Source organism: Coffea arabica, chromosome 3e, assembly GCF_036785885.1.
Source record: "Coffea arabica cultivar ET-39 chromosome 3e, Coffea Arabica ET-39 HiFi, whole genome shotgun sequence".
In the NCBI taxonomy this organism is placed as follows: domain Eukaryota; kingdom Viridiplantae; phylum Streptophyta; class Magnoliopsida; order Gentianales; family Rubiaceae; genus Coffea; species Coffea arabica.
The window spans coordinates 5947274-5959636 of record NC_092315.1 but is presented as its reverse complement, the minus strand read 5'-3'; the positions used below and the strand labels follow the sequence as shown (position 1 = coordinate 5959636).

The 12363-nt window shown below is 35.7% G+C and overlaps 1 protein-coding gene across 5 annotated transcripts; it reads right to left on the bottom strand.

The window, feature by feature from the left end:
* Positions 1-836: 836 nt before the first annotated feature.
* LOC113736243 (DEAD-box ATP-dependent RNA helicase 13) lies at positions 837-11912 on the bottom strand. Of its 5 annotated transcripts, none has more exons than XM_027263126.2 (15): positions 11634-11912; positions 10823-11134; positions 9790-9962; positions 9514-9708; positions 8449-8625; positions 7254-7636; positions 6884-7064; positions 5375-5497; positions 5181-5297; positions 4387-4491; positions 3906-4046; positions 3596-3661; positions 2357-2515; positions 1493-1574; positions 837-1400 (listed from the first exon to the last, which is right to left on the bottom strand). In XM_027263126.2, the coding sequence occupies exons 1-15, from the start codon at positions 11818-11820 to the stop codon at positions 1348-1350; spliced, it is 2454 nt and encodes an 817-aa protein (XP_027118927.1). In that variant the 5' UTR covers positions 11821-11912; the 3' UTR covers positions 837-1347. The 5 variants fall into 5 exon arrangements, 4 of the variants coding, with proteins under 4 accessions (XP_027118927.1, XP_027118929.1, XP_027118930.1 ...); XM_027263128.2 differs by having other exon boundaries at positions 7254-7561; XR_003459666.2 differs by lacking the exon at positions 837-1400 and having other exon boundaries at positions 1525-1574; positions 2357-2534.
* Between the last annotated feature and the right edge of the window lie 451 nt (positions 11913-12363).

Here is a 12363-nt window from a genome sequence, read left to right as displayed (position 1 = left end):
TATATACAAGTTTAATCCTCACCATCCCTAATGATTAATTATAGAAAAGTTAGGAACCGTTTGGTTGGTGAGTTTTCAAGACAAGGAATGAATTTCAATTTCAATCATAACCATACATAATATTTGTGTAAGGTCAATCAGAATCAATTAATGGATTTCACAGACCCCTTCTACAGGTTTCATGATTACTCACTTATCCATTATTTTTGTGTTACTAAAACTCATTGCTGTACATTTACCTGACACTTTATGGGTTTTTATCAAACTTATTACCATTCCTCAGTTTATCATACCCCTATGCAGTGATAGATTTTGTGAAACTTGAATCAAATGGCTCCTTAGGCTTAATCAATTACGGTTGGTTCCAATAATATTCAGCCTGTCTTAGTCGTACCGGACGCTCTAAAAGTGAACAATGTCAAGGTCTGTTATGCAGATGAATACATGATTAATCGAGAACCACACAAATGGATGCAAAAGTCTACAGCTAAAATTCAAAAAACTCATGCAAGTTGTTTGCCCGTTTTCTGCCCTGTATTTAAGAAATGCACGTAATCAAAGTCAAATGCAAACTCATTTCCAGATCGTTTGCTTTTCATAGGAAAATGACTAATGAATGTCAAAGCTTGAGCCCAAAATTAGTACCACCATCTATATAACAAAAGCGGAAAAAAGAAAGGTTTGATTGATTCCCATATTTTCAGTGAAGTTGACGGATTGAAATTTTCCAGTGTGCGCCTAATGCACTCTGCCAATGATTAGAAGAAACACAAGGGCATGGGCATGGCAGAGCCTTTAATCAGAATTACCACAGAGTTACAGGTAAACCCATAGAATGGAGCAAAAAACATATAAAATCAAACAACTAAAATAGGTTCCCACAGGAATAGGTGGGACTTCAAGTACAAGTATAGGCATTCTACTGGGATGCTATGACAAGAATTGCATTTAAAAGAAAACAACTAGTATATGTTAGTGTAATTTTCTTTGACAATGCCTTGGCACTTTCAGAAAGGAAACATACAATCAAGTATTGCCATCAAAATATCCCTAAACACCTAAGTAAATCTTCGTGTCAAGAATGAAAATGAAATTAGATGGGGGAATACCACTGCTTCGTCCCTACTAGTTGAAGCTGTAGAATAGTTGTGGAGCTATCCATGAGATGTTTTTCGTAAAGTTGCTGCCATTGAAAAAAGAATCAACCAACAATGCATGGTGTCGACTAGATTCCCTTCCCATCATTCCCCCAGGACCAGGCCGTGCCACTGTTAAACTGACCTATCAGAAGAATTACGTGCTGAATCGTTTTCTTTTAGAATCTTTAGTAGTACTCCCACGGCTTCACTAACTTCCCCCTTTTAGCTTCTTCCTCTGCTTTCGCCTTTGATCATGCAAACCTGGATGGGTGAAAAGAAATATCAATGAGTGTTATGCTCTAGAAAAAGAAATGGGATGAAGATGAGAACTGTCATGATAAGATAAACACTACGTTTTTTCTCTTCTTTCCTCTTCCTTCTCAAGTTTTCCATGTTCTTTCTTTTCTCTGCAATCTCTTTCAGATCTTGGCAGGCCTGAATATGAGAAAGAATGCAGTTATTTTAGTGAATGCAAAGATGCATAATCACCAGCTTTAAAGAAAGTTAAAAGCGTAAAATCATTTGGAAGGTTGAATAGGACACCAAGCAGTAAGCTGTGCACAAGTTGGCATATAGTGAAGATTTTAGCATGCAGAACTAAAGTTAATCTCCATTAACAGAGTAGAAACCCGAAAAAAATCTTCCCTGTCTGACCAAACCTAGACAGAAAGGTAACCAATTTATAGTTCAGAAGACCAAAAAATTGGTTTAGATTGGGTTTCCTGTACTTAAAAGTGGAGAAACCAAACCAAACTTGAACTTCAAAAGTAACATATCATGCACTGGAGAAAACCATTTACCTATTATAAGTTCATAACCGGCATAGTGAAGAACTATGTAATATGTATTAGCAAAATTAATCAGCATGTATAAATGACTTGCTGTGGCAATGCTATGGATGCAAATTGCTCCAAATCAGCAGAACACACATTGACCTGAATGGAGAGAGAGTAGCCTGGTTATTGGTCCCAACCTTCATTAAAATATGATTTGAGTAAATTAACACTGAAAAAACCAAAATTCAAGACCACACCGCAGTACGCTCTGGGTAAAATTTTTGGAAACTCCATCATTGTGGATATTGGTACATCAACAGAAAAAGTAAGAGTTATCATCTATTGAAATAGAGCACATAACACTCAACAACACAGATGGGTTTGATTATACATACTAAAACACTGAAAAGGACAAAACAGTTCAGAAAACTGCAGCATTACCTCTTCTCCAGTGCTTCTAAGTGCCTGAAGAGGTTCCACGCAATCCTGGCCAATAATCACCAATTTTCTCCTTTTGTTTTGTGCTGAAGTATTTGAATCTGCAAGTTTCTGCCTAGCTAATTCCTCAAATTGGTTTTGAAGGACAGGTGAAACACCAGCCTGAGAAAAAATCAGTCATCTGCTTTCTGTTTTAGAACTAACAAAAGCTAAGCTAGTTTTTATTCAGAAAATCATCAAGGTAATTAGAAGTATGTTTCCACTGAACTATGTTACACACCCTCTGTGACAAAATCATGATGAGGATCTTAAGTTTCACTGTATAGCTGTATAATCAAGTTTTCCTGACAGTCCATCACAAGTCTCTACAGCCATTAAAAAGAAAACAACAGCACATTGCAATAAACAAGTACCAAATGTATATTATAAGCCTCAAATTTTCACTTTCAGAAACTTCAAACTGCATCTGTGAATGACATCTTATTTTCACCCTGTTATTGAAATTTCAATGCTTCACATTGAAGTCAGAAATTCAAATTCTTCAAGATAAAACAAGAAGCTTGATTCTCCACTATGTAAATCTGACATGAATTCCTGAATGTAACAGCTAGATATTGTTTCAAGAAACACGCTTAAAACACAGAGAGCTAATGAATGAGAAAATTCAAATTGTACAATAGGCTCAATATACTCAAAATATTCACTTCAATTTACATATGCATCCAGTTTGTCTTCAATAGAACTATAACTTCTTAAGCCAAAGCTTTCTTCACCTCAATCACCAACTCTTTTTTGAACAAGAGCAATCCAAATAAACTGAATAGGAACTCTCAAACTCAGCCCATGGTACTTACAACTTCTGTACCATTGATCATTTTACAAATAGATTTCTTCAATTTTGCTATTCAAGAGGATAAACTTATGTTGTGTCACCAAAGTAGAAACAAAATTTGTAATTTCATGTTATTGAGCACCTCAAAATATGATCTAAATTAATGCTCTTACTTTTCAAATTATTTTACTCTGATCTCTCTGATTCGTAAATTGCACCCACCAGTTGAAACTAACTGAAGTAAACTAAGTCCTAGCTTAATTGAACCATACAGACATGTACAAGCAAATATACATACTATTACCGAGTAAAAACCCAAAAAACATAAATCTTTATTGTACACATAGATTACTGTATGTAGGCATATGTGTATAAAGATATCTATACAAGTCTAAACCCTATTCACTTACCCCTGCCAAGAAGCGATTCGAAAATGTTTTGGGTTGCAATGGCCGACAGAGAAGAGTATTCAACTCCTGCAAATTTAGAAAAGCAAAAAAAAAAAAAAAAAAAAAAAAAACCACCTTTAAAATGATGCACTCATTAAGTGAATTTGACTTCATAAACTTACTTCGCCACAATTAAATCCAATATAAAGTATCAGCTGATAACAACAAATGGTACATATGAAGATTCAATTATGGTGCAGTGACAAATAAAAAATGACAAAGAAGTGTCTGCAGTGTGCAATGGCAAAGGATAGCTATGAGAAGAGGATACCTGTTGCATCTTTTTTAGGTGAGCAGAAGAGGCTTTCTTCTGTTTGTGTTTGTTCACTCTTTCATCCTCACTATCATTATCATCTAGAACTAATTCAATTGACTCTGCATTCCTCTCAAGCCAGCTCTTCTTGGCTTTTTCCTGGAACATAAAATTTAGAAATGTAGTAAATGCACAAGAAAAGGAGAAATGAAGAAAATTGGTGCAGAAAATCACAGCTAAAGACAACCATTCACTTCAAATCTCCGGTAATCAGTTATCCCTGAAATATTAAAACTTGATAAAGACAATAACACATCTGAACAATTCCAATCCTATCGTAACAGGATGATGTGGATATCCTACTACTCATTTTAATTTTAGATCACTGCCGCCAAGTGCTAATTGTTATTTTTTTACAAAAAGAAATTCTGATAATAAAAACATGAAATATAAATCCCATAGGTCGACCGAAAATGAAAAACACAAATAGTTTTAATACCTGGGAGTCTTTCCGCAAGATTTTATCTATTTGACGAGCAAGAGATAATCGTTTCATAACCTCCGGCATGTATGAAATGTCTATAGGAAATCTCCGAAAATTTTCCTGTAAAAAAAAAAAAGTAATGGCATCTTAATGAAAATTTAAATATCACTCAAAATTTTTTTTTTCCTGAAGTAAGCATGTCAGGGCAATTTAATCTAACCCTACACGTCAAACGGCTCCCTCCTTCCTCTCCTAATACACCCATTGAAACATTGAAAACAAAGGCATCCACAGAGAGGACTATAAGAAGGAGAACCAGCAAAGCTAAGCAAAAACTTTTTGCAAACTTCATAGCCTGTTCCATGGTTATATTAAATCATGTAGAGGACAAGACAAGCAACCACCACCGTGATAACATGTGTAAAATGAGGGAGAGGACCAGTCTGTCAATATAAGATTACAGGGTATGCGGACAAATTGGTTCATAATTATCTTTTAGTCACAAACTTGAGCATGAAGTACTCCAATGAATCAGAAAAAACAAATTCCAGACAACACTTGAGTACATATACATGTTACTGGCCAGACAGTTTCATCTAGCTGCCCTCTATAAGACAGTTAAAACTCATCTTGTACCATAAACCATGCAGTATGTCAGACATGTAACAACTTCAACTGCACTCTTTCATAACATCCCAGTCTATAAAGATCCACTAATTCCATTCCATTTATACACTAATAATCTCTTCCGTCAGATAGTCAATGCATCTACCAACCATGAGTGAAGTCAAACAAAAATTAACACTTACCTTTGCAAATGATTTGCACAAACCAGCAAATTTTGATGTTTCATTTGGGGAGATTAGAGCAATACTGCATCCATCAGAAAGAGCCCTGGCTGTTCTTCCACTTCTATGAACATAAACCTATGAAATGATGTTCATTCAGTCAACATAGTAACATCCCACAAATTTACTCATATTTATTGTTGGAGTTTACTAACTTCAGCTGAATGTGGAAGCTGGTAGTGAATGACGGTTCGTACACCAGGAATATCAAGTCCTCTTGCTGCAACATCAGTGGCAATAAGTATACCATGCTCAGTAGCACGAAAACGATCAACTGCCTGCAATGGCGAGTAGGATTAAGAACAGATGGTACAAAAGTAGAAGGGAAGCTAGATTTGGATGAAAAATTCTAACACAGAAGAGACTTCACAACAGGAAAAAAGAGAATATGATCTTCCTTGTTTCGCTGTCTTCTACTAGTTATAAATTGAGAAAAAATTTTGAGTTCTCTCCTGCAGAAAATTACAGGGAGCATTATCCTTCCCTCAAGTTTAGACTTAACATCCTCAAAGAGACAATCAGTTACATGTTAACCATTATACTGCAGAACCAAGGACAAGAAACACCAGCAATTATACAATTGCTAATAACTGAAAAGAATAAGGTCTTTGATGACATTGTTTGTCTGAAATATATAGCACAAGCAAGCAGTAGTATGATCCAAGGAACCAATAGCAGATCCCCTTTAACTTCAGCTTTAGAAGGCTAGGCACTTTATTAAATTATCAAATTAACTAATAAGAAAAGGTCAACCTTAGATATTAGTTTTTTATACAAAAGGAAAAACCCTTTACAGCAACCTCTCCATTCTGTTGTTGAGCAAGTGCTCAAAATCTTATGTCCTAGTCCTGGTGAATTGACTTTCTCATTAAAATTATCCAAAGTGAATGAAATGTATGACGTGTCTTAGCTGTTACATTTGTACTTTTTAGGTGGAATGAGGTTCCCTTGCTAAAAGTCCAAAACAAGGAAAATGGTTTGAATGAACCACCTAAGTCTCTTGGTATTAGTTCAACCCAACTATATAAAAGCCTCATTCCATACCACCTACAGTTACCCATTATCTTCTATTGTACTTTCAATTCTACTCTTCTCCTAGCTTTAAGTGTCAATAATTATCAAACCCACTCTTCTTAAATGGTTTGTAGATGGCATAAATAATAATGAAAAACTTATCTGATTTCCTAGAGAGATTCGTAAGTTCTCTCTAATTACACCTTATATAACCAATATTTCATTAGATTGTTCCAAATTCTTCCACCTCCTACCATATCCATCCCAAGATTATCCCCACAAAATATAGTTTATGTTTTCAAACATATCACAATTAGTTAATCCGAATTGTTTTCTCCAAATTTTGTATGTTACTACCAGACGAATCCACAAATTATACAAGATACCACGGAATCCACAAATAAAGTTATCTCATATTACACTGGTATCAACATTGTTAAAAGAGTCTTCATCAAATTTTGAAGGGCATAGGGAAATCAGCAAAGAGCACTTAGGTCAACTGGATGTTTGTTTTTAATAGAAAACATTTGTGGGCATGGTAATGTCTTAAAATCCTGTAAACCGAATCCTGGAACATATCTCAGAAAGAAAACAAGTACATGCAAGGGAGCGCATAAAACCAAAAATCCAAGAGTAACTGCAGGACAAACCTTAAGGCGTGCTCGCTGCTGCATTTGGGCATGCAGGGTCCAAACGTTTATGTCAAGAATGCGCAGAATGGAAGAAATGTGGCGTAAAGCCGCAATTGATGTGCAGAAAATAATGGTTCGGCCTTGTCCATGGAGGCTTAATAGATAGAATAAATAAGCATCTTTATCTTCTTCCTTGCACCTGCAAACTTAATGCAACAGTTAAATCTAACTGGAGAGATTAGGACAACCAACAGAAGGATGAGAAATACGGAACCCAGCAATAAAGTTCAAGGAAATTTCCAATGCTAATTAAGTCAGATACCCAAGCCTTCTATAAGAGCAAAAATTTTGAATGCCAAACAAAGAAGTTAAAGAGAACAAAACATACTCAATAAATGATTCCTCCAAATTATGTGCCAGAATTGAGGCGTTGGTTAGATCAATAATTGCAGCACTTGCTCTCATTCCAGCTCGCTCAGAGAGAGTTTCTATGGAATTTAACCCGTCATTTGGCTTAGACTTCAGGGATCCACGCTTTAGCTTCTTACGAAAATCAGCAGAAAGCGCAATAGTAGCAGAGAAAACAAAAGTTTGTCTTTTCTTTCTTTGCAAGCTTGAAACTGTAACACAGCTTTCTGTATTATGAGATTGAGCATCATCTGATCCACTAGTCACCGGAAGCATATCAATTATGGACTGCAACTCACGAAAATGGCCATTTTCAATCATGCGATCAGCCTCATCCAGCACAAAAAAAGACAGCGAATGAAGCTGCAGAAGCGATTGGGTGGGTGAAGAAATAGTTTGAAGAAAATTTTCAAAAAGAAAATTAAATGCTAGACTCGTGATGCTGCGAAAAAAAAAGGCAACAAAAGCCCTGGTGGAAGTGACTTTGGGACTTGATGCTGACCACAGAATTCAAGATACTACACATCAGGAAACAGTGCTTCAACAGACAAAGGTGGTCCCAAGTTTAGTGATATTGACAATAGGATCAGCAACTGCAAAGAAAATTTTTCATTTTCCAATGGCACTTTTGCATCCTCTCTGACCACTCTTTAACAATGCAGTGTACCATCTTCTTCCCATCCCCCAAAAAAACAACCAAAACAAAAAAAAGGATGAGATAAAACTCTCCACACGTGAATATAATATCATTTTTGGGACACCATTTTAACCCATCAGCTGTTTACACTTCTCACGGATATTATCATGTCTGATTAGCTTATTTCTAAACTACCATGAGGCATGATCACTGTAGCCTTTGTGTCAATGAACACTCTTAAATGACAATAAAAAGTAATTAATTATCTAGTTCCATAATGTGATATTGTCAGAACCTTAAATAAGTACTGGAATCAGAATTCAAAGCATTTATCAGGATGATGAGATATGAAAGCACAACCCACGAGGGAAACTTGACAACTTAAGTGGTAGCCCATGATTCTGCAATTCATTCAAATAACTAAAAACACAATTAGCAATGAAAGCAAGTGCTTTGAACACCTCTTCCCCACTTAGCAAACTGTAAAACTAGCATAAAAATCTTTTATCAGTCGCATACCAAGTAAATGAGCACAAACCTCTGTAAGATGAACCGCTCCACCGGACATGAGCTCCCATAATCTCCCTGGAGTTCCAACAACAATCTCAGGCCTTGATTTAAGTAGTCTTTCCTGTTTCTCTGTTGACATCCCACCAACAATGGGCACCACCCTAACATTGGTAGGCTTTGCAACTTCCTTGAGATGATCTGTGACCTATAGGAAAGAGCCAAGAAAGACAACAACGACAATGAGCATTACAGACAACAAAAACGTCTAAAGCTCAACTTTTTCTTTTTATTTATCTTCCGACTTAGGATTTCAATTTTCTTTTTCAATATCACAGGATATGTATAGCTTGATGATCAGTCGTAGTACCACTTGCAGTTATCCTGTTTAGGCAAAGTCTGAGATGTTGAACAATTCAAACAAATGCATAGCTAACTAATCCAGCCAACACTCCAAAACTAGCCAGGTTAATACTCATTCTCCTGCAGAATACAGTAACTACAAGGCAGGATGGGAAACTTTCATAGAGTAAGTATAGCCTACCTTACCTTTGATTCTAAATGGAGACTACAGTAACTACAAGGCAGGAAACTTTAGCACTCTTGGATCATGTGGTTGATTCTGAGCCACCCAAGCAAGATGCAACAATAGCAATCCATGCTACATTAACTATTAAAGAACAGACTAATAATGACATAACCAGCAGGCCGATTTTCTGACTAGGGCTAAATATCATTACTGCCCCCACAAATTTCCAATTCTTAACTTCATACAGTCATGTATAAGAAACAAGCATTTGTTAATCAAGCCTTCCTTGCAGATGATGATCAGGACCTCTAACCACATCCAGAAAAATGTGAGATTTCTTATAATCTATATGATAAATTCAAATTCAACTTCAATGTGATAATAACCAAACATTAAAAGTAGGAATAGAAGTAAACAAGATACTAGAGGAGTTGTAGTGCAGTTTACCCCAAATCAAATAAGTCCTACAACCTCAAGAGAGCATAGAATGGTAAATCAGCTAATTCTTTATTCCATAGGATTGACAAACCAAATGATCAGAAGCATGAGAGAAGTCTATAGGAGTACCTGAAGTGCAAGTTCTCTAGTAGGAGTAATTATGAGAGCCCGTAAAAAGCCTCTTGAAGCAATTCTTTCATCTGCCTCTTGATATTCTGAAATCAGCTTCTCAACTTTGTCTCGTTCTTCTAGAAGTCGTTGTAGAATGGGCAAACCAAATGCAAGTGTTTTACCAGACCCAGTCTCTGCAGCACCAACAACATCCTGTCAACCAAACTCAACAACATGAATATCATATTATCTTTGCTTTAAGCAAAAGTTACAACGGGTCAATTAAAACTCAACCTTTCCTTGATGAGCTGCAGCAGGAATACATGCTTTCTGTATCGGTGTTGGTTCTTTAAATTTCAGCCTGTGTATTGATTTCATTAGCAGAGGATGAAGTCTAAGCTCGTTCCATGCCAAGTATTCACTTTCATCAACCGATTCCTCATCAACATCCTCCTTGCCATCGGCAACTAAAGAGCAACATTTTTTAGGTCACGTTTCTTTAGAATTACAAAGTATCTAACGGCAACAGTCCAATGGAATTACCCAATCACAGCCAAACATTCACTAAAGCCGAAAAAATAATAAATCAAATCCACTAGGAACTGTCTACCAAAAAATAAGTTCCTATTAAATAAACTCAACAACAACAAATATATTGTCAGACCTGAGGAAATGATTCGCAGACATGATAGACAAGATAATATCAGCAGAATATCAACATATCAGCTAATTTTTCTTCTTAAACACATACTATGCATCTCAAAGTATAACTCACGGTAGTTGCATTTCAATGTTGAGTTTATGAGGTTTTTTACTGTTATTATCCAAAATGGAAAAAAAATAAAAGTCACAACACCGTCAGACGTGCATCAAAAGTTTTTGAAGAGTCCAAGTGTTTCACATATGTGCAAAAATGCATGTACTTTGATTATGAGAATATTCGTGTTTCCAAGAAATAAAACCATAGTAAAACAAATCCATCACCAACACACTAATACTCTATGTATGATATTAAATTAGAAGAAATGAAGTCCACATGATGCTGACCACTGATACTTGACGAATGTAAAAAGTCAGAAATTGAATCCCTAATCAGTAGCACAACATTGTCAAGCACATTATATGAATTATATTGCAACTAAGGAGAGCACCACCTTAGAATATTAACAAATGACCACATTCAGTATATACATAAGATAAGCAAGTATCAGTAACATACAGTTAAAAGAGGACCTAGAACTTGATAGCAGTAATATCACATATAAGGCACAACAGAAAGAGCGGTATCACCTAAACAGGCAAGAAGACTAATGCATGCAACACTCACCGGCAGCTAGTTCTGCATTTTCCTCAGCTGCATTTTCCAACTTACCCTTCTTTTGAGTATTATTCTTTTTTTTCTTCTTTCTCTTCTTATTTTGTTTCAATTCTTTCAGTTCCCCCTCCACCACCTCCTCCTCTTCAGGTCTCTCTTCATTTCCACCCTCATCCTCAGCCACAGAACTGTCATCATGTTCACTTACCTTCCTTTTCTTCGATTTTGACTTCCTTTTCAATATTTTCTTTGCGCTTTCATTTTGGGGCTTTGGAATGTCCAATGCATACTCTGTCTCATCAATTTCTTCGAGCGACAGAAATCCTACATTCATTAAAAATCGAAACCAACATTAAAAAAATCAAACAAAAAGCTCCATCTCAGTCCAACAATCATAAAATTCAAATTAATAACAAGACAACCTTAAAACTCAGCAACAAAAAACTAAACTTTCACCAAGTATCTAAATTATAGTAACAACCTCCATTCAATTCCCTAAAATAGCTTAACTTTTACTTCGCTTTTCTGGTATAATAATTTAAGCCAAAAAAAAAAAAAATCTTTAGAAACTGGAAGTTTTCAAAGCTTAATAGTTATCACAATTTCCACAAGAAAACCGTGAAAATCCAAGGACTTGATGCAATTAAGTTAACTAACACGAACTTTAATCAAGAGTAAGCATAAAAACAAAATGGCCTTATTTTTCACGCAAGTTTGATCTAAATCTTCTTCTCCCAATAAAAATCTAACCATACAAGTCAGAAAAAGAATTGAAATTTATCACCAAATTTAAATTTGATAAGAAAAGGTAGGGGGAGGGAACCTCCTTCGAGCTCATTGGAGCCAATAAGGAAAGAATAAGCATCGTCTTTATCGGGGAGAGATGGGTTCCAGGGAAGTGAATCAAACCGTTCGAGTTGCTCCTCCGATTTAACTCCGGCTCGTTTCTTTTCTTTCTTTAGCTTCTTCTTGGTCTGGTTATTTCTGCCGCTGGAAGGCCCGGAAGCCATTTTTGGTCTTCAGAGGAAAAAGGAGAAAACAAGAGAGAAGACAGGGTTTAGCAGTGTTTGAACGGCCTCCGCTGGAGGCGTTGCATTAAGGAGTGGCACCTTAGAAGGGTGATTTTGCAACTTAAGTACTTTTTTTTTTTTTACAATTTGTTTTTTTATTGAAAGAAAATAAATAAATTCTACTTATGAATTTATTTTGATTAGTAATTTAGTGGTATGTAAAATAAATATTGCCTAAGATAAATGGTTTTCAATTGTTTTAAGAGTTTAGTTGGAGAGAAGAAAAGAAAAGAATTACTAGTTTTCACTGTTGCTCAAGTTGGCTTCTTGGCTTGTACGTTTATCCTTTTATATTATGCTTAGTGATAAATTCTACTTATAAATTTACAAAGGCAAAGAAAAGCAACAAGGAGACAGTTTAAAAATATAAAATGGGTGTAAAACCTAGTATTTAAAAACTTAGTAGTTTTCTTGAATGCAATTAGATGAAAACATACTAGGTTTTTTTTTTTTGGTTCCAACTCATAGTTTCTTTATTTTTGC

What these genes read in the sequence shown, in the direction of transcription:
- LOC113736243 (XM_027263126.2), bottom strand. Translation starts at nt 11,820, where the DNA reads ATGGCTTCCGGGCCTTCCAGCGGCAGAAATAACCAGACCAAGAAGAAG. An exon ending in GAGCGGTTCATCTTACAGAG is followed by an intron (nt 7,637 to 8,448) that starts GTTTGTGCTCAT and finishes TCGCTTCTGCAG; the next exon opens with CTTCATTCGCTGTCTTTTTT. An exon ending in AGCTTCCACATTCAGCTGAA is followed by an intron (nt 5,298 to 5,374) that starts GTTAGTAAACTC and finishes ATCATTTCATAG; the next exon opens with GTTTATGTTCATAGAAGTGG.